The sequence below is a fragment of the Erpetoichthys calabaricus genome, chromosome 7, assembly GCF_900747795.2.
Source record: "Erpetoichthys calabaricus chromosome 7, fErpCal1.3, whole genome shotgun sequence".
NCBI classification, from domain to species: Eukaryota; Metazoa; Chordata; class Cladistia; order Polypteriformes; family Polypteridae; genus Erpetoichthys; species Erpetoichthys calabaricus.
Genome location: NC_041400.2, coordinates 41934006 through 41959263, shown reverse-complemented (window position 1 = coordinate 41959263; position 25258 = coordinate 41934006). Strand labels below are relative to the sequence as shown.

Here is a 25258-nt window from a genome sequence, read left to right as displayed (position 1 = left end):
ACATTTTTATTTTCCTATGTAGCTGGCTTATCCATTCAAGTATTAACTTCTATGAACTGATGGTGACATTCAAAAGCTATCTTTAAATCCAAATGATGATCTAGGAATCTGCAGTATAACAAAAAGGGTTTTATTAAAAAAAAACCAAAACAAACAAATAACTATAATGAGGGGAAAAAAACAAAACAAAGAAAAATTAAGTCTAATCAATCTGGGCCTGCCTATGACCCCTGACCCCTGATTACTCCGAAATGGCTGGTATGTTCTTGTCTCCCTGATTACATTACTTCTCCACTCTCAGGCCTTCACTTTCTCCTGCCAGTGCTTTCAAATCCTGGCCCATTACTATTTCAAGGGTCCAGGGTGATATGTGAATTCCTTGGCACCTTTCATAAGGAGGTATACCTAACAGACCGGGATTCTCTGGCACTTATGGATTATAGCTAGCATTGATAAACTCTTATGAGCTCCAGATAAGCAGTCCTGAAGGAGACCAATCATAATGTTTCATCACACTGGCATACAACAATTTGGAAAGTGTTGTAGTTATTTTTATTTAATTTTTTTTCTAGGTGTGAGATAACAACACAGTTTTGCATAGTTTGTGACACAATAAAAGGTCAACGCTTGTGTAAAAGTTTTCCTAGTGTAGAACTTTGGGCAGTGTGTTTTGAATACAAGTTTTGATTACATTTTGTTTTTTTCTTTTACTGCTAGTAGCCCATTACTAAGAAAACAGAAATACTCTGAACTAGCTTAGAGCTTTGAAAAGCAACTTGATTTATCTTTTACTGGCCATGTAGGACACAAAATGGGTCGCTACCTGCACTCACACTGCCTTGTCTGTCTTTCCTGTATGACTTCTACTTCTTGTGAGAAATCTACTACAATATTTGTTGTATCTACACTGTAGACCTGTTTTGCACTCCTGGCTCTGATTATAGATTTTACCCACAGGTCAGATGTACGTCTACTTAACGGCTGCTTATAATGTCAAGTGTATGAGCATTCCTGATTTGTGTTTCTTATACAGTTTATATTGCCTGCTATTGTATTTTATCCGTCCATTATCCAACCTATTATATCCTAACTACAGGGTCACGTGGGTCTGCTGGAGCCAATCCCAGCCAACACAGGGTGCAAGGCAGGAAACAAACCCCGGGCAGGGCGCCAGCCCTCCGCAAACTTACAACCATAACCTTCATTTTCCTTTTATTATTTAATTAGCATACAATTACATGCTAGGTTTTTTTTTTTTGTAAAACCAGACCATTTGTCAATTCAGTCCTGGAACAAAATTAAACAATTTTGATATTTCTTTTCATGTTGGAGTGAGGAATGAATGCAGTATGGTCATTTTTAAATTTTAAAGTAACAACTTTCTAAGTACTGCATACTGCTTCAGCCTATCAAAACCACACAGTCACATAAAGCCCCGCCCCCTGCTTTATTTTATTGGTCCAGTTGCCCGATGCAACGGAGAGCCGACATGTTTACAGCATAGAGGACATTGGCTTAAATGGCCCAAACCAACTCTCCACACTTGTAGTTCATTTGCTTTGTTCTAAATCAGATGCGGTTTTGTTACATTTGGTTGTGATTCACAACTTGTAAACTTTCAAGCAAACTAAGCGTACCAACAGACATCCCGTGAATGTGCTCTGGGCTTCTTTCATTGGGCAGAAACAGTCCTTCTCCTGGGAAAAAAAAGTATCATAGCAGGTATTTGCGTCCCACTGCTTTTTCCATAAACATTAACTGGTAGACTACTTGAAAATTAGGCCCTACTAAATTTATGGACCAAAGGACACGTTTCAAATAGCCGAGCCATTTTCAGGTATCAAGATAATAAAGTTTATAATCCACCTAACTGAAAGGACAAGTGTCTTTGTGCCTGACCAGTTTCTTTGTCATTGGTGAAGAGTATTCAGCATTATTGTTTGCACTGCACCATCTGTTGGACTGTATTTTCTAATGCATGTAGTAATAAAATGCATTGTATTTTTCATTCCAACAGATCACACATCACAGACATCTGTAGTAATAAAATGCATTGCATGTATCATTCCAACAGATGGCACATCACAGATATCTTTAGTAATAAAATGCATTGCATTTATCATCCCAACTGATGGTGCATCACAGACATTTGTAGTAATAAAATGCATTACATTCATCATTCCAACAGATGGCACATCACAGATATCTTTAGTAATAAAGGCAGGAAACAAACCTCGGGCTGGGCGCCAGCCCACCGCAGGCTGTTGTATTAAATGGATGTATTGCCTGAAGTTGGTATTGTACTTTTGTCACTAGAATCTGAACATCTACAGGCGTGCAATTTAGAGGTACTTCCCAAAAACACAATTAAATAAACAATTAAAAAAAAGATGATTATTATCAGTCATGTTTATCTTTTTCGTTTCATACATTTAAATGTAAAGTTATCTATTTGATCATGCTACGCAATAAAACCTATAGGCAGAAACTCATTATATAAAATTTGACAGGGGTAGTAATAGGTATATTCAACAGCATATATTTCTGAAACACCTGGAAGTACACATTGTATTTTCAGTTTTATAAATAGTTGAGACAACATGCCCAGCTCCCTCTTCAAGAACAGGAAGTACAGGTCTAAGCAAATGCTAATTTGATACATATTGATACACTCTGCATATAATTTCACTAAAGAAACATAGCATCCACCATACATCATTCCAAAAAGTTTCTGTGAGTTTAAAATCATGCAGATGTTCAAATTATATTTATTAATTGTAACAATATTATGAATATCCTTTTTAATAATTGGCATAATCACTTCTTAGTAATTATTGATAATCAATAAATTATATGGGCAGCACGGTGGCGCAGTAGTAGCGCTGCTGCCTCGCAGTTAGGAGACCTGGGTTCGCTTCCCGGGTCCTCCCTGCGTGGAGTTTGCATGTTCTCCCCGTGTCTGCGTGGGTTTCCTCCGGGCGCTCCGGTTTCCTCCCACAGTCCAAAGACATGCAGGTTAGGTGGATTGGCGATTCTAAATTGGCCCTAGTGTGTGCTTGGTGTGGGGGTGTGTTTGTGTGTGTCCTGCGGTGGGTTGGCACCCTGCCCGGGATTTGTTCCTGCCTTGTGCCCTGTGTTGGCTGGGATTGTCTCCGGCGGACCCCCGTGACCCTGTGTTCGGATTCAGCGGGTTGGAAACTGGATGGATGGATGGAATAAATTATATCTGATATTCACGGACTAACCTAAGTAAGTGAACATGTTTTTCCAAATATTTAGCAAAGAAAATATTCTTGTAACTTTTCCAAAACTGCTTTTAGACCACATTATTAAATTAATCAGTCATGTATTAGATATTAAAACATATGTATTTAGAGTAACAGCAATATCTTTTAAATCTGGGATCATCAATTGCTAACCCTTTGGCCCTAAGCCATGCCTCTTCAGGTGCTTGGCAAACTGAACTGAACTGTGCTGTCTATTTGGTTTTAGACAAAACAAATGTAACATTTTTCAATTATTTAACATGAGCTGCCTGAATTTAGTCCAGGGTAAGCACTCATCCATCTAATTCACACTGACTTCATTCCACATTTCAGTGCTGCAGGAAGGAATAAACACAGCAGGCTTCAAAGATTTGGAGTAGTCTTATCAGGTAATTTCTCATCATTCATGTATCACTACATACTGGTGATTTTATTTTCATTCTGAATCTGTATTATTTGTGAATTACCCTTCATTTCATTATAGTTATTTTTATTCCATGTATAACACATTTATCTTACATTAACATTTATAAATACTGTAGCAACTGTAACCTATGAGAAAATATACAGACAAGAATCTGCTAGAGCAGGCTGGACTGGGAAAGAATAAGAAGATGGACAGCACGGGGATGACAGCTCATGACAATGGAGATTCCCCTGAACAAATTTATCAGGAAAGCCTGCTCCATCATAGTCTGAACTCTGGACACACTGGAAGCAGTTGTGGAAAGAGGATGATGGCAAAATTGGATCCCATCGTGAAAAATCCCCTCCATCCCCTCCAGGAGGTGCTCTCTTGAAGCACTTTTAGCCACAGGCTCATTCCACTGGAGTAAAGCACCTCTGAGGGGGGGTCTTTTTTGCCCACTACCATCAGGAAATTCAATGCTTCCACCCGATGTACTTGTTAAGTTTATTTTTATTTATGTACTAGCTGTCCACTGCGACTCCACCAGCATAGCAGTGGAAAAGGACGAACTTTAAAAATCAATAAACAAACAGGTATCGCTAGCTAAGCGGATGCAAGGTCCACTCCAAAACGTGGCCAGAGGTAGAGTGATTCAAACGGAAGCTGACGAGTGAGTGAGAAGGACCCCACCCGGTTCCCCACTCCTGAAGTCACACATCCCCCTCCACCTCGGCCCGCAGCCTCTACTTGAAGATTAACATGAACAAATCACTCCAGCAAGTGAACTATGATACTTAACGCGATAAGAGAAGTCACAAAATCAACTGGAATGTTCAAGCAAATTATAGAAAAAAACCCGATCTAAATCCATTAAGTAGTTCTCTCATGAAAAGCGGACAGACATACAGACAGACAGATGTTGGATTTTATATAGAGAGAGATTTACTGATTGACTGATTGATTAGTTGGCAGTATTATCTGTCCTGTGAGTATGTATTATTTTTTTTTTATGTTTCTGCTGGTGTATGCATCTAAATTTTCCATGGGATTAATACATTTATCTAATCTAATTGAATCTAATCTAAAGACATTTAAGTACCTTGGGCATTTAATTAAACCAACAATGAAAGTTAGTTCAAGTTTATTGCCATGTCTTCATAACACATAGAGCACATGGCACAATAAAATTGTTACTTGCATGTCTCCTCAGAACAGTTTGTAACAGTACAGTATCAACCAAAATACAAAATTACATTGCCTTGGGACTTTTTGCATTCAATTGTGTTATTCACAGCACTATAAACTGATGGAAGTGCACAACTCATGAGAGATATCACAGACAGTGTTATAATGGCAAAAAGGCAGGAACAGCACACTTGTGGTATTTTCTTTTTGTTTGTTGAAAATAATTGTTTGGTAGGTTTACTTATTTCAAAGTAAAACCATATTTTCGTTTGCTTTACAGTACCATAGGAACTGAGACCCCAGATTGAGTACAACTTGCAGAGAATACATTTATGGTCTTAATATTTTATTTTATTATGATCTTGTCAAGCTGTGCAATCTCTATAAAGAAAATTCATCATGTCAGTTTGCTGTGGCTTTGCGTTCTGAAGCAGCAGCTGCAAACTGTGCTTTTCTTTTTTTATTGCGACCATATCACGTCTCACAGACCTGACTAGTCTATCAACGATTATAAGTTAATAAACCATAGTTCTGTCAGTGGTTGGTGTTAATATGACTGCTGACCTCACAAGCTTGCAATGTGTCTTAATATCAGTGATAGCACCAGATAGTTGTTTGTTGGTTTGGCTGTTCTGCTGTCAAAAACAACTCATCCGCAATATCTCTGTGTTGGTTTGGTCTTGCAGCACTCCAAGCATTACCAATTTACTCCTACTGTTTTCGCCAGTGTAGTGACTGCAATCCATGTTCACCATTTGTCTGTGCTGCCATACTATCACAACTACAACTAATCAAGTTTTCCTGACAAATGCCTAATTCCTGTTTGTCTGCTCAGCTGGCTGTCCATCTAAGCATCAGTGACCTTGTCTACCTGCTTCATCTTGTGTTATATGTCAGCATCCATACCATTTATGTTTACAGTACTGGTGGATGATCATCACACTTTGGTTATTAACGACAACTTCCTGATATGGAAACCCAATTTCCATAAAGTCAATATAATGGCCACAACTCTTGAAAATATGCTTAAAAGTCAGAGGAGAGTTGGTTGGAATCGAATAAACCTTTAACTACAAGTATAGGCTTTCAAATACAAAAATGCATTGTTTGCACTGAATAATATATTTTTTGTGATTATACCCATAATTACACTTAACTTTGAAAATCAAAGATGGTTTGCAATTTGTCTTCCTAAGTATCTCCATCATTTCATGTGACATATTACAGTATACAGTATAAAGAACAGCAGGTAAGAATGGGGAAGAGGGGAATGGAATGCATTAAATTGACTATAGTCTCCACTAAGATGTGATTTCTTTTAGGTTTATTTCATTTACTCTAGGTTACGTTAAGCAAATTGTTCTGTCAATAGCCCTTCAGTTTCCAGCCATACCTGGGCCTTCTGCTTTTTAGGTTGTTCTGATTACTTGTGTTTTCTGCATTCTATTTTGTAAGGCAGCATCTCTTTCTGTTTAAACTGATGTTTAAGTTTTGTGTATCCATTTCTTCAGAGACAGGACACATGCCAGCTCCTCTAACCACATTTGAGCAGTAATGTTATCTGTAATGGCAGCTTCTCTGAGAGACTGCTGAAGCTATTGTGACCTCAGTAACTCATAGCTGGGCTATTCATGTTACAGATTCTAATATACATTTAATGGCATACTGTGGTAGAGACTGTATCAGAATCTGAGCGGCAGCCTCTTAGTAGAACAGAAGGGGAAAAATACATAAATGAAGTAATGTAGGACTGATTCAAGTAGCAATCTCTGCTAAACATAAGAAATTGTGTTAATGCACTTAATGCAGCCGATTACATTTATACAACAGGAACTGACCACTCCATTTTTTTATCTTAGTTTTGGATATGAATTAATTATTTAGTGTAACATGATTTTATGATGATTATTACATTTTCAACCTAATATGCTATTTTAATTTTTTCAATACAGTTTTGCCTGTATATATATATATATAGAGTCAGAACAAAAAGAATATGTAGAATGTTTAAACCTATACAAATCCCATAAACCAAGGGTGATCACTGTTGGTCCTCAGCAAATTGGTCTGAGACTGAGCAAATCAGCAAATGAAGTTAATTAGCAGTATACACTAGTCACTAATAAAGAAAATGTTTAGAATGAAAACCTGTGGCCACTGTGGACCTTCAAGATTGGAGTTGGGCACCCTTGCCCTTAACAAATATGTAAACTGACAATAAAAATAACAAAATGGTGTTACATTTATGATGACAATAAAACTTTTTTATGCCCTTATTAACCTCTTCCAAGTACAAAGAGACTGTGAAATACAGAAACATCATGTTAAGTCTTTATTTACAAGTAAAACATATCATTGACAGTGATAATATATGAGCAATTTTTTATAAATAGAAATGTGACAATAGCATAGAGTGAATACAATTAAAAGCCAGTACAGTGATGGAGCTGGGAACTATATATATATAGAAGCATTTATATATATATATATATATATATATATTCATCCATCCATCCATCTTCTAACCCGCTGAATCCGAACACAGGGTCACGGGGGTCTGCTGGAGCCAATCCCAGCCAACAAAGGGCACAAGGCAGGAAACAATCCTGGGCAGGGTGCCAACCCACCGCAGGACACACACAAACACACCCACACACCAAGCACACAGTAGGGCCAATTTAGAATCGCCAATCCACCTAACCTGCATGTCTTTGGACTGTGGGAGGAAACCGGAGCGCCCAGAGGAAACCCACGCAGAGAACATGCAAACTCCACGCAGGGAGGACTTGGGAAGCAAACCCGGGTCTCCTAACTGCGAGGCAGCAGCGCTACCACTGCGCCACCGTGCCGCCCCTATATATATATATACACATACAGATACAGCCTCAGTAATACATTGAGACACTGAAAAACTTGAGAATATGAACTAAGATGTCCCTACTTCTCATTATTAACGCCTTACCTGAAATGTTTAAGACCTTGTGTGTATCAAGGTAATTCAAAGGAGCAAAGGGTGATCGGACAGGATGATCGGAAGATTATAAAACTGAGCAAAAAAATTAGAAAGCCGACCTGTCTTGTTAATTTTAAGAAGCAACTGCTAAACATTGCATACTTCCATAAGATTGGAAGGTTCATGGCACTCCACTCAGCATATGCAAGTGACAGCAAAAGTCATCAATGACAAAACCCTAGGTGAAAGGTTAATTTATAATAACTTTTATAAGAACTAAAATCTGTTAAGTCATTGAGTTGTGTGGGTTTTAACATAACAAGACATAATAAGGTACAGTATGAACATTAGAACATTAGAACACTCTAGACGAGAACAGGCCATTCAGCCCAACAAAGCTTGCCAGTCCTATCCATTTATTTCTTCCAAAAAAAATCAGGTTGTGTTTTGAAAGTCCCTAAAGACTTACTGTCTACCACACTACTTGGTAGCTTATTCCAAGTGTCTATCGTTCTTTGTATAAAGAAAAACTAATGTTTGTGCAAAATTTACCCTTAACAAGTTTCCAACTGTTTCCCCGTGTTCTTGATGAACTCATTTTAAAATAACAGTCTAAATCCACTGTACTAATTCCCTTCATAATTTTAAACACTTCAATCATGTCACCTTTTAATGGTCTTTTACTTAAACTCCTCTATTCCTGGAATCAGCCTAGTTGCTCTTCTCTGGACCTTTTCTAGCGCTGCTATGTCCTTTTTGTAGCCTGGAGACCAAAGTTGCACACATTACTCAAAATGAGGCCTCACCAGTACATTATAAAGGTTGAGTAGAACCTCCTTGGACTTGTACTCCACACATCATATTATATAACCTAACATTTTGTTAGCCTTCTTAATGGCTTCTGAATACTGTTGGGAAGTCAATAGCTTAGAGTCCACTATGACTCCTAAATCCTTCTCATAAGGTGTACTCTCGATTTTCCGACCGCCCATTGTGTATTCAAACCTAATATTTTTACTTCTTATGTGTAATACTTTACATTTACTGACATTAAATTTCATCTGTCACAAATCTGCCCAAGCCTGTCTGCTATCCAAGTCCTTCTGTAATGATATAACGGATTCCAAATTATCTGCTAATCCACCTATCTTGGTATCATCTGCAAACTTAACCAGCTTGTTACTTACAGTATAGTCCTATCTAAATCATTTATATATATTAAAAATAGCAGTGGCCCTAGCACTGACCCCTGTGGAACACCACTCAGCCAATTCTGAAGAGGTTCCTCACACCATCACCCTCTGCTTCCTGTGCCTGAGCCAATTCTGCACCCATCTAAAAACATCACCCTGAACTCCCACTTCTTTTAATTTGATGCCCAACCTCTCATGTGACACCTTATCAAATGCTTTCTGAAAGTCAAAATAAATAATATTATATGCTCCACTTTGATCGTATCCTTTTGTTGCCTCCTCATAGAATTCCAGCATGTTAGTAAAACATGACCTCTCTCTTTTGAACCCATGCTGACTGTTCATGATAACTCCTGTCCTTGCCAGGTGTTGCTCAATCTTATCCTTAATAATTCCTTCCATTAATTTTCCTGTGATGCATGTTAAGCTTACTGGCCTATAGTTGCTTGGATCTGCCCGGTCACCCTTTTTATATAATGGGATGATATTTGCCATTTTCCAGTCCTTTGGAATCTCTCCAGTGCACAGTCTCGTCCTGGTGATTTGTTTGATTTCATCTTATTTAATCTGAGCAGCACTTCTACCTCTACAATTTCCAAATCCCTCAGTACCTCCTTAGTAGTCGCGTTTACCTCTGGGAGGTTATCCACTTGCTCACTTGTAAACAACCCAGAAAAATATAAGTTTAGGACATCCGCTATTTCATTGTCTGTATCTTTTAATTCCCCTTTACTATTTCAGATGCACTTGACCTCCTCCTTGACTGTTCTTTTACTGCTAAAATACTGAAAGAATCTCTTAAGGTCTTCTTTCGCCTTATCTGCTATATTCCTCTCCAACTGTCTTTTAGCCTCCCTGAAATCCTTCTTAATGGTTGCCATCATGTTCTCATATGCTCTACGATTCACTTTGCAGTCATTAGTCTTATATGCCTTATAAAGCAGTTTTTTTCCTTTGCAACTTCATTTTTAACACTAGAATTACCAGAGTCTAGGAAAAAATTTGTAGATCCGGCCCACCTTAAAACCGTTCTCACCTCTCTTTTGTCTTCTAAATGTGCCGATTAAGAGGAGCAGCGAGCAGCCGGCCATTCCATCCCCACCGTCGCAGAGCGTTCACTAAGTTTTCCCAGCTCATGGCTTGTTTGATTATCTGGGAGTGACTGAACTGCTGGAGTTTTAGAATAGAAATAATAGATCGCTATTTGGAATACATTTCATGCGTGTTCCGTTTCTACAGTAATCTGTGTAAACACATTGCTAAAACAGAAACTTTTTCATATTTTAGTAATAAATGTTACAAAATGTAGAATGTGTAAAGCCCGAGTTCCTAAGATCAAATAAACACTTCCACAAAAGCTTCACACACCATATAACAGTTTCCATGGCGTAGCGCGTTAAGATTTGCTTCTCAGACCGAGTAGCTTTTCTCTGCCTCACAAACATGAGTTCAATTCCCCGCTGGGGATAAAGTGTTACTTCTTTTTTTTGTTTTTTACCTCAAACGGACATAAAATTTGTAAATTGGTATGCACTGTCAGTTAATGAGATCGTTATATTTTCATGTGGGATGCTCCTTTTAAAATATATTTTTAACAATTGAGACTGCAATTAACATGAACAACTGTCCTTATAACTTATTTTTTTCAAGATCCATAACACACAGACAGACAGAGCACTGCGTAATACAGAGACAGACAGGCAGAGATATACAAACAAACAGGGAAGGCACATGTACTGAAAGAAAAAAAAATCAACATGCGCGTTGTTTCTGTAGCACTGAATAAGCTCACCCGCTCTAACGTCACCCCTCCCCTGATCTGGCTCTCTAAGTAACAGCGCAAGTACAGACGCAAACCAAGTGTAATCAAGAGTACTGGTTCGATCCCCACTCACTCCTATATTTGCCATTTTCAGTAGTAAGCTGCCCTTTTTGTTAATATTATACAGTACACACATGCACTTGATTTGTGTCTGTACTTGCGCTGTTACTTAGAGAGACAGATCGGGGGGAGGGGTGATGTTATAGCGGGTGAGCTTATTCAGTGCTGCAGAAACAACGCACATCTTGATTTTTTTTTTCTTTCAGTACATGTGCCTTCCCTGTTTGTTTGTATATCTCTGCCTGTCTGTCTCTGTATTACACAGTGCTCTGTCTGTCTGTGTGTTATGGATCTTGAAAAAAATAAGTTATAAGGACGGTTTGCTAACTTAGAGCACCACTGCCTTACTGTGCCACAGAGACGCGAGTTCGATTCCCAGCTTTGAAGAAAGTGTTTTTTTTTTCCTCAAATGGACATTGAATTTATAAATTGGTATGCACTGTAAATCGTTAACTTTAAAATGTCAATCGCGGTTATTTCTGTTGATTAATTCATGCTTTTTTACTTAGAGTCAGAACAGGAGCTTTTTCAGCTTATTCAGCTTCTGATCTGACTCAAACAGCGCCAGTATAACTTCACACCCAACCTGACGCTGTTCGTTTTCAAATAATATTGCATTACTTCGACGATGTTTTCTGATTGGTACTATTCGCGTCATAAAATGATTTCTTCAAAACGTCACATATATTTGTCTCTTTCTTTTTTTAAAATGTGCGTTGTAGCACTCAGCAACTGGCCACCTGCATGTTCTTGCGCACACTAAACAAGACAGCGCTATATGCAATCATCAGATTCAAATGTTAAGTTATATAGCACAGAATGGAAATCAGCAGTTCTTAGCATTCCACCACGCAAGCTGTCATATCAACCGCCTACTGTAACTTGCTTTCTTTTTTCTTCGGTTATAGTCTTGAATAAAAGTGCACTTGTTTTGTTATACTTTTACAGCAACATATGTTCCTGTGTTTGAGCTACATGGGCATGCTCAAAAAATACACGTATAATGCCACGAAAAGTGCATGCAGACACTTCAGTTCGCAAGCATTGGTACGACAATGCAGTCACAAGTACACTGCAGAGCTTTAGCGCATCTTTATGTGAAAATAGCATCAGATGGGGAGTGTCTAATGATTGCATATAGCGCTGAAGTTACTGCTCTTTACTATGCTTTCCTCTGCATGTCCTGGAGTACAAAAGAAACAGCATACAGCAACACGTGGGGACTGGCAATACTGGGGGAAAAAAACACGCGGTCGTATGTATCGTGATACACTGCAGAACTATAGCGCGTCTTTATGTAAAAACCGCAGTGTCAGGTGGGGGGCGATAGGGATGGATCCTGAACGCGACTGAGACAATGAAAAGTGAATTTTAAAAAAATAAAGCTAACCTTTACAAATATCATAAATTACACCAGCTGTTACAGACTGAAATCAAATGTATCTTTTTATTCTAAAATAGTGAAAATAAGAACACTTCTCAAATGTGAGTTGTGCAGGATCGAACTCACGACCTTCCGATTCCCAGTCAGCAACTGATACTGTTACGCCACGGAAGCAGTGATAGTTAATTCATATCAATGTCTCACACTTAGGCGGGTTTTTTTGGCGGTGGGTTTTTTTTGTACCTTTTGTGAAAGTGTTTCTTTGATATTTGGACTTCAGGCTTCATACATTATATAGTTTATGCCTACATTTTGTCAATTGCTACTAGAATATATAACACGTTTCTGTTTTAACAATGTGTTTACACAGATTACTGTAGAAATGCAACACATATGAAATGCGTGTGTTTCAAATAACAATCTTATTATTTCTACTCTAAAACTCCACTTCACTCCCAGATAATCAATCAAGGCAAGAGCTGGGAAAAGCCTGTTTACGTTCTAAGTCGTTGGGGGGATGGAATAGCCGGCTGCTGGCAGCTTGTCTTTATCAGTACATTTAGATGACAAAAGATGCTGGCGGAGAGGTGAGAAAGGTTTTAAGAAGCGATTTAAGGTGGGCCGGATATACGAGTTTTTTCGTAGGCTCTGGTAATTCTAGTGTTAAATCTTTATTAATCCATTGTGGAGTTTTTTAAAATTTCCTATTAATTCCAAATTTAGGTATGTAGGTATGTATGATAGAACAGGCCTTGATTTCTTAGGTATAATTTTAGTTAGGGCAAGCATAACATAAAAACCTTGAGATCAAAAAAACATTAAAAAAACAGGAATTTTAGAGCATGATGTTAATCATGTTAAGGATTGGGTCACTGCTTTTTGCAGATGATGTCCTGTTTGCTTCATCAGGCCGTGATCTTCAGCTCTCTCTGGATCGGTTCGCAGCTGAGTGTGAAGCGGCTGAGATGGGAATCAGCACCTCCAAATCCGAGACCATGGTCCTCAGCCGGAAAAGGGTGGAGTGCCCTCTCAGGGTTGGGAGCGAGATCCTGCCCCAAGTGGAGGAGTTCAAGTATCTCAGGGTCTTATTCACGAGTGAGGGAAGAATGGAGCTTGAGATCGACAGGCGGATTGGTGCAGCGTCCGCAGTGATGAGGGCTCTGCATCGGTCTGTCGTGGTGAAAAAGGAGCTGAGCCGTAAGGCAAAAGCTCTCAATTTACCAGTCGATCTACGCTCCTACCCTCACCTACGGTCATGAGTTATGGGTAGTGACCGAAAGAACGAGATTGCGAATACAAGCGGCTGAAATGAGTTTCCTCCGCAGGGTGTCTGGGCTTTCCCTTAAAGATAGGGTGAGAAGCTTAGTCATCCGGGACGGGCTCAGAGTAGAGCCACTGCTCCTCCGCATCGAGAGGAGTCAGATGAGGTGGCTCGGGCATCTGATCAGGATGCCTCCTGGACGCCTCCCCGGGGAAGACCCAGGACATGCTGGAGGGACTATGTCTCCCATCTGGCCTGGGAACGCCTCGGGATTCTCCCAGAAGAGCTAGAAGAAGTGGCCAGGGAGAGGGAAGTCTGGGCATCTCTGCTCAAGCTGCTGCCCCCGAGACCCGATCTCGGATAAGCGGAAGAGGACGGATGGATGGATGGATGGATGTTAATCAGACATGAAAGTCAAAATGAAACTTAGAACAAGAAAATAATCCTAACGTTAGGGCCTACCTGAAAAATATGCTAACTGTATGGTTATGTGCAAGACAACGGTACCATGGCACAAGGAAGACATAGCAGCACTTGAAGCTGTGCAGAAGAGAGCAATCAAATGCATCCCATGACTTAAAGACATGTCCTACTCTAACAGACTCAGAAAATTAAACCTGCTTATTCTCGAGCAGAGAAGACTGTGTGGGGACCTAGTCTAGGTATTTAAAATCCTCAAAGACATTGATACAGTAGATCTGGCAAAACTTTTTAGGCTTAAGGGTGAATCACATACTCAAGGACTTCAGTGGAAATTAAGGGGAAGTGCATTTAAAACTGAAGTCAGGGAGCACATCTTTAAGCAAAGAGTTGTGGGACTCTGGAGCAAACTACTGAGATATGGAGTTGAAGTACAGTAGACACCTTGACAACCTTTAAGAAGAATCTGGATGAAATATTGGGACAGCTTAGCAAATGGGCTAGATGGACTAAATGGTCTCCTCTTGTTTGTTAAATTTCTTAAGTATATTCTTAAGTATGTTATGTAAATATGGAAGGATCTTTGAATAATGAGATAAGGTAAAGTATGTGCCATTGTTTCAACACAGATTTGAGAATGATCTTGGCATATCTTGAATAGGTCAAAGTACAGATGAATTGGTTGTTACCATTATGTGTATTGGATGGGGTAAGAAGAAGGTCTCTGTTTTCAGAGTATGAATGTTTATAAGCTAAGTATACAGATGTTTTAGAATACCCTCTCTATAAAAATCTGTGTTTCATATTCTGTATTGAACTAATTAATTGTAGTTAATTGGAATAAATACTGCATAAACATAAAAATTGTGAAACTGGTAATTTGCTACTGAGTGACCAAGAATGATAGAAAATTACAAAAAATGTATGTGTGCACTGGGGCATTGTGATTGTGTGCAAAATAACTATTCTTAATCCAGCACTGGGTAATCCAGATAAATTGACATTAATGACAGCATAAACTGAATGTAAGTATCCAATTGTATACTTTCTGATAGTGGGGTAGAGCCTAAATAAGGCAGAAACCAATTCAGAAAGGCAGAAAGTATGGCAGGACCACCCTTGGTCAATTTAGAGTTGCTAAATATAGAAGAGGAATCTGAAGTCCTCAGAGTAAATCAACACAAACATGAAAGGTCACAAGAAAACTCTACATAGGTAGGCACTGGGCATCAAAATAGAATGCCTTAAATGTGCATGTGTCCTAACAGAGTATTGTCTTAAAGACTCCATATCATGCAATTCAAATACATATGCCCATTTTGTTGTACCCCCACCTCCTATTCTAACCAGCAAAGACCTTCAGCACTAGAATGATGGATGCATCTCTTGAGATAATTATCATAGCTAAATATGGCTAGTTATTTTTCTTGTAAGGCTTTTTGTAGGCTGTGTTGTGGTTGTAGAATTATACATTTTTTTCTGAGCCAGTCATGCCTCTAAATACTAGCAATGACTAAAGTGACAGATTTCCAAAAAGTGCATTGCTCACATACAGTATACTTTTGGGAACTGCACAAATCCTAGCTAACACATTCATATTCAAATGTAGTAACCAAGGAAACCTACATTAATAGAGTCCATACCTAATTTGTGAGCAGTACTACATGTCAGTAGTTTGCTAAGGAAAATCCATACCAAACCAACATCCCTTCCAAAAACATATTTTAGTTTAAAGATGAAGTGCTAGACATGACTCTCACATATTCTTAACTTGTTTAGGTCTTTTAAGACCACGTCCAGTTACAAAATCAAGTTGTCCAAGCCCCTTCAATGGGTCTAGTAAAGAGTCTTATTCTTCTTTACCTGTCCTCCTTTTAAACTATTGAATATTTGGGTATTTATATTTCACCTCCCCAACTTCACTACAATGTATATACAGTAAGACAACTGGAAGAAGTGGTAAATGTTTGGTATGTAAAAGGAATTTTGTGCTTTCTCTGTATAACTTTGACATAGATGTACCAAGAAGTGCAACATGTCACAGTGGGGGATAAGCATAATAATAATAATAATGTGTATATATAGTTATTTTATATTTTGTAATCCAAAGAAACATTTATTACTCTGAGAGAAACAAAGAAAGTAATGGAGCTTGAGTGTAGATTTTGCCACTAGACAACTAGAGCTTGTTGAGACCTTGATTGACATGGTTGTGATGAACAGTCAGCCAATCACTGTGGTGAAAGATAAGGTAGGCAGCTGTTGCATAAATGAAACCCTGCCTATATCCTCTCAACAAGCCAGGTACATTTATAAGTCCGAATAACAAAGCTAAATTATTATTTTTAATTCTTAATAATAAATCACATATGATTAGGCAGTGAAAGTAATGATTTAGGCCAGGTACAAGTCCACTAAAGTGAAGGCCAAGGCCCAGGTGGAGAACGTAACTGCACTGAGCCTGACATTAAACATGTAAACTTCAGAGAACATAAAATAGATGCCCGCCTTGCAGTTTCCTGTCAGTATGTTAATGAAGTCCCATTCCATTTTATTGGAAATGTTATTCTCTCAGTCACACACAGCTATAAAATATCACAAGTGGGATAGCCTCTCTCATAGAGGAATGGAGAATTTCCAATCAGGTGGCATACCTTGTCACTGATGTTGTACCTAATATGATCACCTGCGCCAAGGACATTATAATGCAGCATACAATTGGCAGAGCCCACACACTCATTGTCAAAGTGAAGTAGTCTCCAGGACTGAATGCTGTCATATCAGATAGATAGATAGACAGATAGATAGATAGATAGATAGATAGATAGATAGATAGATAGATAGATAGATAGATAGATAGATAGATAGATAGATAGATGCTTGTCATCATAGAGACATGAAATACAGATAAAAGTGAATGTAGTGTGGTCCACGAGTGACTTTCTCTGATGAGAAGAAACGAGTGCTAATGCTTTACCAAATTTTCACCGCGGTTTATTGGAGGCCAAAAGCTTTAAAAAGCTGGAATCTCACCTGAGCAATCAAGCACTGGATTAAAGAACTTCTTGGACACTGAAGTGGTTTGTCCAGTTTCAAGCGTCTACACACACTGTAAAAAATGAATCATGAGGCTTGTAATTTGCATTAAAAAAATTGATGTAATCATTAAAAATAATGTGCATATTTAATTAAAAAAATAGGTTTTCTGTTTTTCTTATAATATACTGAGAACATTTCACTAATAAAATTAAGAAATAAATTGTACCTATTTTTTTAAGGAAATGAGTGCAATTTTTAGGCTTAATCTGAGGAACCATTTAGGCTAAAATTTTAAGGAAAAAAGGCTTTATATATTTTTTAAGAGAATTGGTCCAATTACCTGGGTTTGATTGAGTCACCTTCATTTGAATCTCAACAATGGCAGTGATCAGACGGCATTTTGAAGGAGCAGACGAACAGTGGAAAATATTAAGAGGTAAGTTATAAGCCCCTTACTAATTTTTACATTTTATTTTGATTTCTTAAATAAGCTCCTCAGGACACCGTTTATTCACGCTAGTACAGGAATTGTTTTACACTTATTTTTGAATCTGAACGACAGTGATCATTTTGGCATGTGAAACAGTGACTATGTTGAACCAGGCGTTTTAAAATAAAGGTTTACAATTATGCGATGTTATTTGATGTGAAAATCTGAACTCGAGCTCATTAGTCATAACTCCTCACATGCACGTGCTGAGGCTAGAATGGACATGTTGGTCGCTAAAGCAAAAATAATTATGGCCATGCATCGAGCTTGATAGATGGGGCAGTTTCTATGATTATACTTAAAAACTTTTAAGAGTGTTGATGTGTTTATATATTCGCTTCAAATTGTAAAGATGTATTAAATTAGCGTTTAATCATTTCACGCAATATATGCATTTTTTTCATTCATCCTCGACGTTAGAGGGCACCCTCTTAAAAAAAAAAACAAGTCACAAACACCATAGAAGCAACACGATGACGTTCCAGGAATTGATATGGACATAACCATGCTTTTGACTAGTTGAAGAATACAAACATCTTTGCATTAATTAAGGCATTATCAGTCTCCACAAAGAGTAAGATATATCTATAGCAATTTACATTTTCTCTTTGATTAATCTATGTAAAATTCGACCTGAGTGAAGTTATTTGAACACATTTGAGATTTACTATAATGCAAATTTATTTAAAATTAGTCTTTACCGATATTTAAAAATGTTTAGACTTGTTTAGCAGTGTTGGGTTTCTAGGCTTAAACCATTCCAATTTCATGATTTTGGTGATTAAAAATATGTAATAAAAATATTCCACAAACCTTACATTAAATGTAAACCCTTATAACTACTTTTCCTTATGAATAATAATTTTAACAGCAACTTCTGAGATGACAATGAAGCTTGTGGTGCAAGTAACTACTTGAACTAAATTATGTCAGTGTCTATGCTTAAAAATTTAAAATATTAATTATACAACTGATTTTATTTGATGCAGTTTTGTCAAGTGAATGATTTTTTACAAATCTGATTCAGTTTTTTATTATATTTTTTTTTAAAGATCATCGTGAGAGTCGTTGATGCACCATCTTTAAAAGCATTTGAGTTTTCAACGTAAGTGGTATTTTTCTACTATCTTATAGCTACATTTTCAGTGTAAGCATGCTGCATTTAAGAATGTGAAAAGATAGCTTGAGATCATGCTATGGCGGTGTAAGGTTTTCCAGTGGACATCATCTTCAAAAGCGGGTCTTTTAAGGCACTACAGTAATCCCTCCTCCATCGCGGGGGTTGCGTTCCAGAGCCACCCGCGAAATAAGAAAATCCACGAAGTAGAAACCATATGTTTATATGGTTATTTTTATATTGTCATGCTTGGGTCACAGATTTGCGCAGAAACACAGGAGGTTGTAGAGAGACAGGAACGTTACTCAAACACTGCAAACAAACATTTGTCTCTTTTTCAAAAGTTTAAACTGTGCTCCATGACAAGACAGAGATGACAGTTCTGTCTCACAATTAAAAGAATGCAAACATATCTTCCTCTTCAAAGGAGTGCGCGTCAGGAGCAGAGACTGTCATAAAGACAGAGGAAAGCAAACAAATCAATAGGGCTGTTTGGCTTAAGTATGCGAAGCACCACGGCACAAAGCTGTTGAAGGCGGCAGCTCACACCCCCTCCGTCAGGAGCAGGGAGAGAGAGAGAGAGAGAGAGATAGAGAGAGACAGAGAAAAACAAACATGCAAAAATCAATACGTGCCCTTCGAGCTTTTAAGTATGCGAAGCACCATGCAGCATGTTGCTTCACTAAGCAGCTGCACAGAAGGTAGCAATGTGAAGATAATCTTTCAGCATTTTTAGACGAGCGTCCGTATCGTCTAGGTGTGCGAACAGCCCCCCTGCTCACACCCCCTACGTCAGGATCAGAGAAAGTCAGCGCAAGAGAGAGAAAGAGAAAAGTAAGTTGGGTAGCTTCTCAGCCATCTGCCAATAGCGTCCCTTGTATGAAATCAACTGGGCAAACCAACTGAGGAAGCATGTACCAGAAATTAAAAGACCCATTGTCCTCAGAAATCCGCGAACCAGCAAAAAATCAGCGATATATATTTAAATATGCTTACATATAAAATCCGCGATAGAGTGAAGCCGCGAAAGGCGAAGCACGATATAGTGAGGGATCACTGTATAGACTACAGCATGGGCCATTTACACACAGCCATACTATACCTTGTCCACATTACAAATGTCCATGCTCTTTCAAAACAAATGGTGCCCTTCGCACACATATATATGAGAAGAAATCATTTAGCTGGGGAAACTGCAGTCAGGAACAGTGCTTTCCTTTAACTGTAAAATTTGTAATACACCACATTCTTCTGAAAAGGACTATTTTCAACATTTAGGTCAACATCTTAGGAGTTACGAAACAGTAGAATGTGTTTTTTCTGGATGTGATTTTAAGACAAATGTTTATGGGACTTTTATGAGTCACAAAAGTAGAAAACACAATCCCCATTCTTCCAATGATCTTAAGGCAGAGGTGCTTGTGATAAGCAAGTCCACACAGCATTCATTTGCCCCTGATCCACACTGGGAGGATTCAGAAGAAGTCCAAGGAGAAACTGATGACCAGATTCAAGATGTGCCACAAACAGTTGTTAATAAACTAGCTTTGCTTCTTTTGAAGCTGGAGAGTGTTTATAATGTTTCTTCTAGGTGTATAGATGACTTGGTGGGAGAGCTCAAGTTTATTTCTTCTCTGGCAGCGGGGCAAGATGTACGAAACACTGTTGAGTCAAATTTAAGGAAGAATAACTGTGTTCTCAGTGAAGACAGTATTAATGATTTTGTCAGTGATCTTTGTAAGATCAACCCCATAAAATCAGCACTTGAGGTAGGAGGTTCCCTTGGCTCTTCTTTTAAAAGAAGATTATATTTTAAAGACAATTTGAAAGTTGTTGAACCTGTGGAATATATTTTGGATGCCACTGAGCGTAGACACTATCAGTATGTACCTATTCTCCAGACATTACAGCAAGTGTTGAATAGCCAGCACATGAACTTGGAAAGGTCTCAACAGAGTTCAGAAGTCCCTTTAACATTTAAATCCTTTGTTAATGGCAGATATTTCCGTGAAAATGAATTTTTTGCTGGAGATGAGATAAAAATCTCTTTGATACTATATGTTGATGACTTTGAAGTGTGCAATCCGCTTGGAACATCCAAGAAAAAGCACAAAATCACAGCGGTTTATTGGGTTTTGGCAAATTTGCCACCTGAATTACGATCTGCTCTTACATCAATACATTTAGTTGTTCTCAGTAAAGCTGATGATGTAAAAAAGTTTGGATATGAAGTCATTTTAGAACCACTTTTGAATGATCTTTCTACATTGGAGCAGGAAGAAGTTTTCATTGCTAATTATGGAAAAAACATCAAAGGGACTGTGATCAGTGTGGTAGCAAATAACCTTGGTGCCCATTCAATTGGTGGTTTAGTTGAAAATTTTACTGGGGATTACATCTGTCAATTCTGTCTTGGCCACCATGCTGAATTCCAGGAAAAGGAAGTGAGATTAGGTGCTTTTCCTCCAAGAACAAAGATGTCTTATGCAGTCCATGTTCAGACTGTGAAGGATAATCCTACACTCACCCACTCCTTTGGTGTCAAAAAGGTTTGTCCATTTACTGACAAACTGAAGCATTTTCATTTCACTATCTGGCTATCCCCCGGACATAGCCCATGACTTATTTGAAGGTGTCATTCCTGTGGAGCTAGCACTGTGCCTCTCTGTCTTAGTGAAGAAGAAATATTTCACATTGAGTTCACTCAATGAGGCAATTGCACTCTTTCCCTACAAATGGACAGATAAAACGAACAGTCCTCATGCAATCCCCCAAAAATTTGCTGCACGTCGAAGTGTAGGGGGGAATATGCATGAGAACTGGGCTCTTATCAGACTTCTGCCATTTTTGATTGGATCCAAAATACCTGTAGATGAACCTGCCTGGCAAATTCTCATGAATATGAAAGATATTGTTGAGCTGGTTGTGTCACCTGTCCACACTGCAGAAAGTATTGGTTTTCTTGATTCCAAGATATCAGAACATCGACATCAATTTCTTGAACTTTTCCCACACGAAAGACTGCTCCCAAAACACCATTTCCTGGAGCATTATTCTGAGTTGATTGAGTTTTTTGGTCCAGTTGTTGGACTTTGGACCATACGCTTTGAATCTAAGCATAGCTTTTTCAAGCGTGTAGTGAGACATACTACAAATTTCAAAAATGTCTTGATGTCTCTTGCTACAAGGCATCAGCTAATGATGGCTTACCACTTACATGCCACTTCTGAGAACACTTCATTGCATGTGAGTAAAGTTTCCAATATGCCATTGGAACTTCTGCATGAAGAGGTACAGCAGGCCATAAGAAACATTTCAGATCAAACAAGTGTCTCTTTGACCACTTCAGCATCTCACCTAGGTACAACATACAGAGTGGGCATGATTCTGCCTTATGGTTGCACTGGAGGTTTACCTGACTTTGCTGAAATTATGCAGACTGTTGTTTTGGACAAAAGTCTTAGTTTCATTGTGAAGACTTTTAGCTCTTGGTACAATGAACATTTGAGATCTTACTGTCTTCAGTCAAGTGGGGATGTACAACTTGTTGAGCACAAAGCACTTGTTGATTGGTATCCTCTGGCAGCTAATTGTTTGGGTAAAAACCGCTTTGTCACCCTGAAACATCATATCTGCTGTTCTTATTAGATGATGGTAGTATGATTTGTACAAGAGGCTATCAATCCATAAAAGGATAATTCATATGTAAAAGAGTAAGTAAAGAGTAAAAGATAAGGAATTTTCTTTTTTTGGATGAAATATCCTATCCTTAACATTCAGTTCAACATCCATAGACGCATGTTTAGAATGACAATGTCAGTAAAATAGTAATATTTAAGTTATACCTATAAGTAGTTTTAATTTTGCTATTAGTAACTTTAGGTTTATGTCAAATGTTTTATAACTGTTAATCTGAACTGTTACAGACTTGATGTTCATCAGACTTGTGCTTTGTATTATTTTTTTTTTAGGCATGCAGATGACAACATGGACCCTGCAGCATTAAGAGTACTTATTAAACAAGAAATCAGGAAGTTAATCCTTCCCTCAGGAATCCCAAAAACTTTAGATGACCTTACGTTAGCAGTTAGGGAGGCATTTGATATCCATGAGGATTTTTCTCTCCAGTATAAAGATTCTGAATTTGATGACTTTTTTACCCTTGCATCCACTGACCAAATTCAGCACAAGCATACTATAAAAGTTGTTTTCCCTACACCAGTTATTCTTACTCTCTTTGCTGAAAATGAAGGAAACACTAGTGCCAGTACATCAATTTCAGTAGATGAAGAATCCTCTATTTCTTGCACTACATGTCCATTTGATGATGTTGGCCTACATCTATCCACATCCACTTCCTCTGGAGATACAGGCATCCTTTCTCCCCAAAGTAGCCCTGATAGGTTGCCGTGGCCTCAGGAGTTTCCAGTTCCATCTTTTTCTCCAGAAGTAGAGATGGTTCTCAAAAAGGGCATGGAGGCTTACAAGAAAGATGGCAGCCTTCTAAATGTACAAACTGTGAATAGGGATGTAAATGAGCATTTAGTAAAGGCTATTCATACCTACACATCATATCCTTCTGGGATTCAGGTTGCCAGTGTTGCTGAAGCACTTATCCGAAAATATCCATGTCTGAAGGAGCAAGGCAGTTTTTCTGGCTTTTATGGTTGGCAGATGAGCCTAAAGTACAAGATGGCAGATTATAGAAGACGACTCAGTAAGTTTGGTTTTCTTGAGGTTGCATGTAACACACTTCAAAAGAAGAACCCTGAAGACAGGAAACCTGCAAAAAATGTCAAAAAACCTCATAAAGCAGAAGTGAATTTCTTACTACCATACCCACCAGGTGAAAATCAGGACAGTTTGGATCAAGAGAGGGTTCAACTCCTGACTGAAGTGAAAAAGAGGGACAATGCAGTTGTGGTGAAAGAAAAAATGTCAAAAACCTTTGCTCTCCGAAGACATGAGGTGGTTGAATTGTGCCCGACAGTTGCAGAATTTAAAGATCGCTGGCCTGCTCTGTTTGACATTCTCCAGGTAGGGATTTTACATTTTGTCATTAAATACCATCACAGATAATAATGTGGTTGTCAACTGAACATAATTATAATCAGTGTTTGTGTGTTTCATTTTTTAGATTAATGAAGAGTTTAGGAGAATTACTACTCTGCACCTTGAGCCAACATTTATTAAGATGTTGGATTACTACACTCCTAAACTTTTCACAATATTTTCCTGCAAAGGAGGAGCACTCGGACAGATTTTGAAGAAGAAAATGGGTGCCATACAGCAGGTATTTTAATTGGTATTTTTTATTATTATTTGATTGATATTTGCTTCATTATTATTGGGTACTATTACTAATTTCTACACTTTTGGTGCCTTAGACCTCACATCAAAACATAGAACAGACAAGAGATGTTGTCCTCCGTTGCTTGGACAATTACTTGGGTGAAAAGGAGGAAGACCTCATCCAGGAGTACAATGTAAGTGTCTAAAACTATTTCAGATATTTATTGTTTTCAGAAAACTGCATTTAGCATTTGTTTTCCTTTACAAAAACAGAAATACATCTTAAACATAAGTACGTTCCTCATGTAAAAAAATTCTTGCACTTGTGTCAGCAATATAAATGAAATAAATTAAACAATGTCAACATTTCTGAAAACATCCTGTCCGCCATTAGCCATAGTATACTTGAGTTTGTTGTAGTGTCAGTCTCCATAGTCCACTGAAACAAGTTTTGGGGAGTTAGTGTTTTACAATGTTACAAAGATATGAACCTAGAAATGGTTTACTGTACTTCCTTGAGGTATCTGCATTTTAAGTTCTTATGAGGAAAAACTTGTTTGAAAATCTTACACAAATTAACTACATAAATAACAGATCTTCATAATAAAATATGTTATGTTTGTTTTACAGTATGAAAATGAGGATGTGCAGCAAAGTCTACTGCAGCAGGTAATGAAAATTGCTGTCTGCAAGAAGGATGACCAGGAGGACTTTAGCATTGTCTTGGAGGGTGTGCAAGTCATGACTGGCTTGGGAAATCTGACTAGAGTCTGCGCAATTCTTCTTGGATTCACACATGCACTAAACCTCACCTATCCCAAACAACTGAGGAACATGTTTGAGGCCTTTCAGAAGCTCTTCTTGGAACTGGATGTTTGCAGGTTTTCCCCCAAATTACAATCTCTCAAAAACAAACTTGTGTATTAGATTGTGAGAGACACATTCCATTGTTACCAAGTTTTGGTGAAAATGCCCAGGTTGAGGTTTGAGATTGTTCTGCAGCTTGTTCTACAACAGTTTATCTGGTTTGATGCTAAACAGTTGATTTCAATGACATAAATTGTGAGTTACAAACTGTTTTACAAATTGTTTTTGTTTTTTCTTAAAAATGCTGTAAATGTTATATACACTATTTTACAAAGTGTTTAATATTTTGATACCAGTGTAAAATGGAATAAAAGCATTTTTAACACCAAAATGTATTATGTATTCATTTCATTATAAAATGTTTTTTATATTATTAAGTAATTTTCCTTAATACATATGAGTACATTTTGTTTTATGTGCTTAAACTAAAAACGATTATTCCACTAATAATGCTAAAATCATCATGTCTCTGGCTAAATAATTTAGGATGTTTTACATGA

The 25258-nt window shown here is 38.0% G+C and overlaps 1 protein-coding gene across 2 annotated transcripts; it reads left to right on the top strand.

The window, feature by feature from the left end:
- Positions 1 to 18069: 18069 nt before the first annotated feature.
- On the top strand, positions 18070 to 25050 carry LOC127528764 (uncharacterized). Of its 2 annotated transcripts, XM_051929563.1 has the most exons (5): positions 18070 to 18691; positions 23530 to 23636; positions 23737 to 23892; positions 23987 to 24085; positions 24522 to 25050. In XM_051929563.1, exons 2-5 carry the CDS (start codon positions 23535 to 23537, stop codon positions 24816 to 24818), a joined length of 654 nt encoding a protein of 217 aa, XP_051785523.1. In that variant the 5' UTR covers positions 18070 to 18691; positions 23530 to 23534; the 3' UTR covers positions 24819 to 25050. The 2 variants fall into 2 exon arrangements, with proteins under 2 accessions (XP_051785523.1, XP_051785524.1); XM_051929564.1 differs by lacking the exon at positions 23987 to 24085 and having other exon boundaries at positions 18124 to 18691.
- Positions 25051 to 25258: the final 208 nt, after the last annotated feature.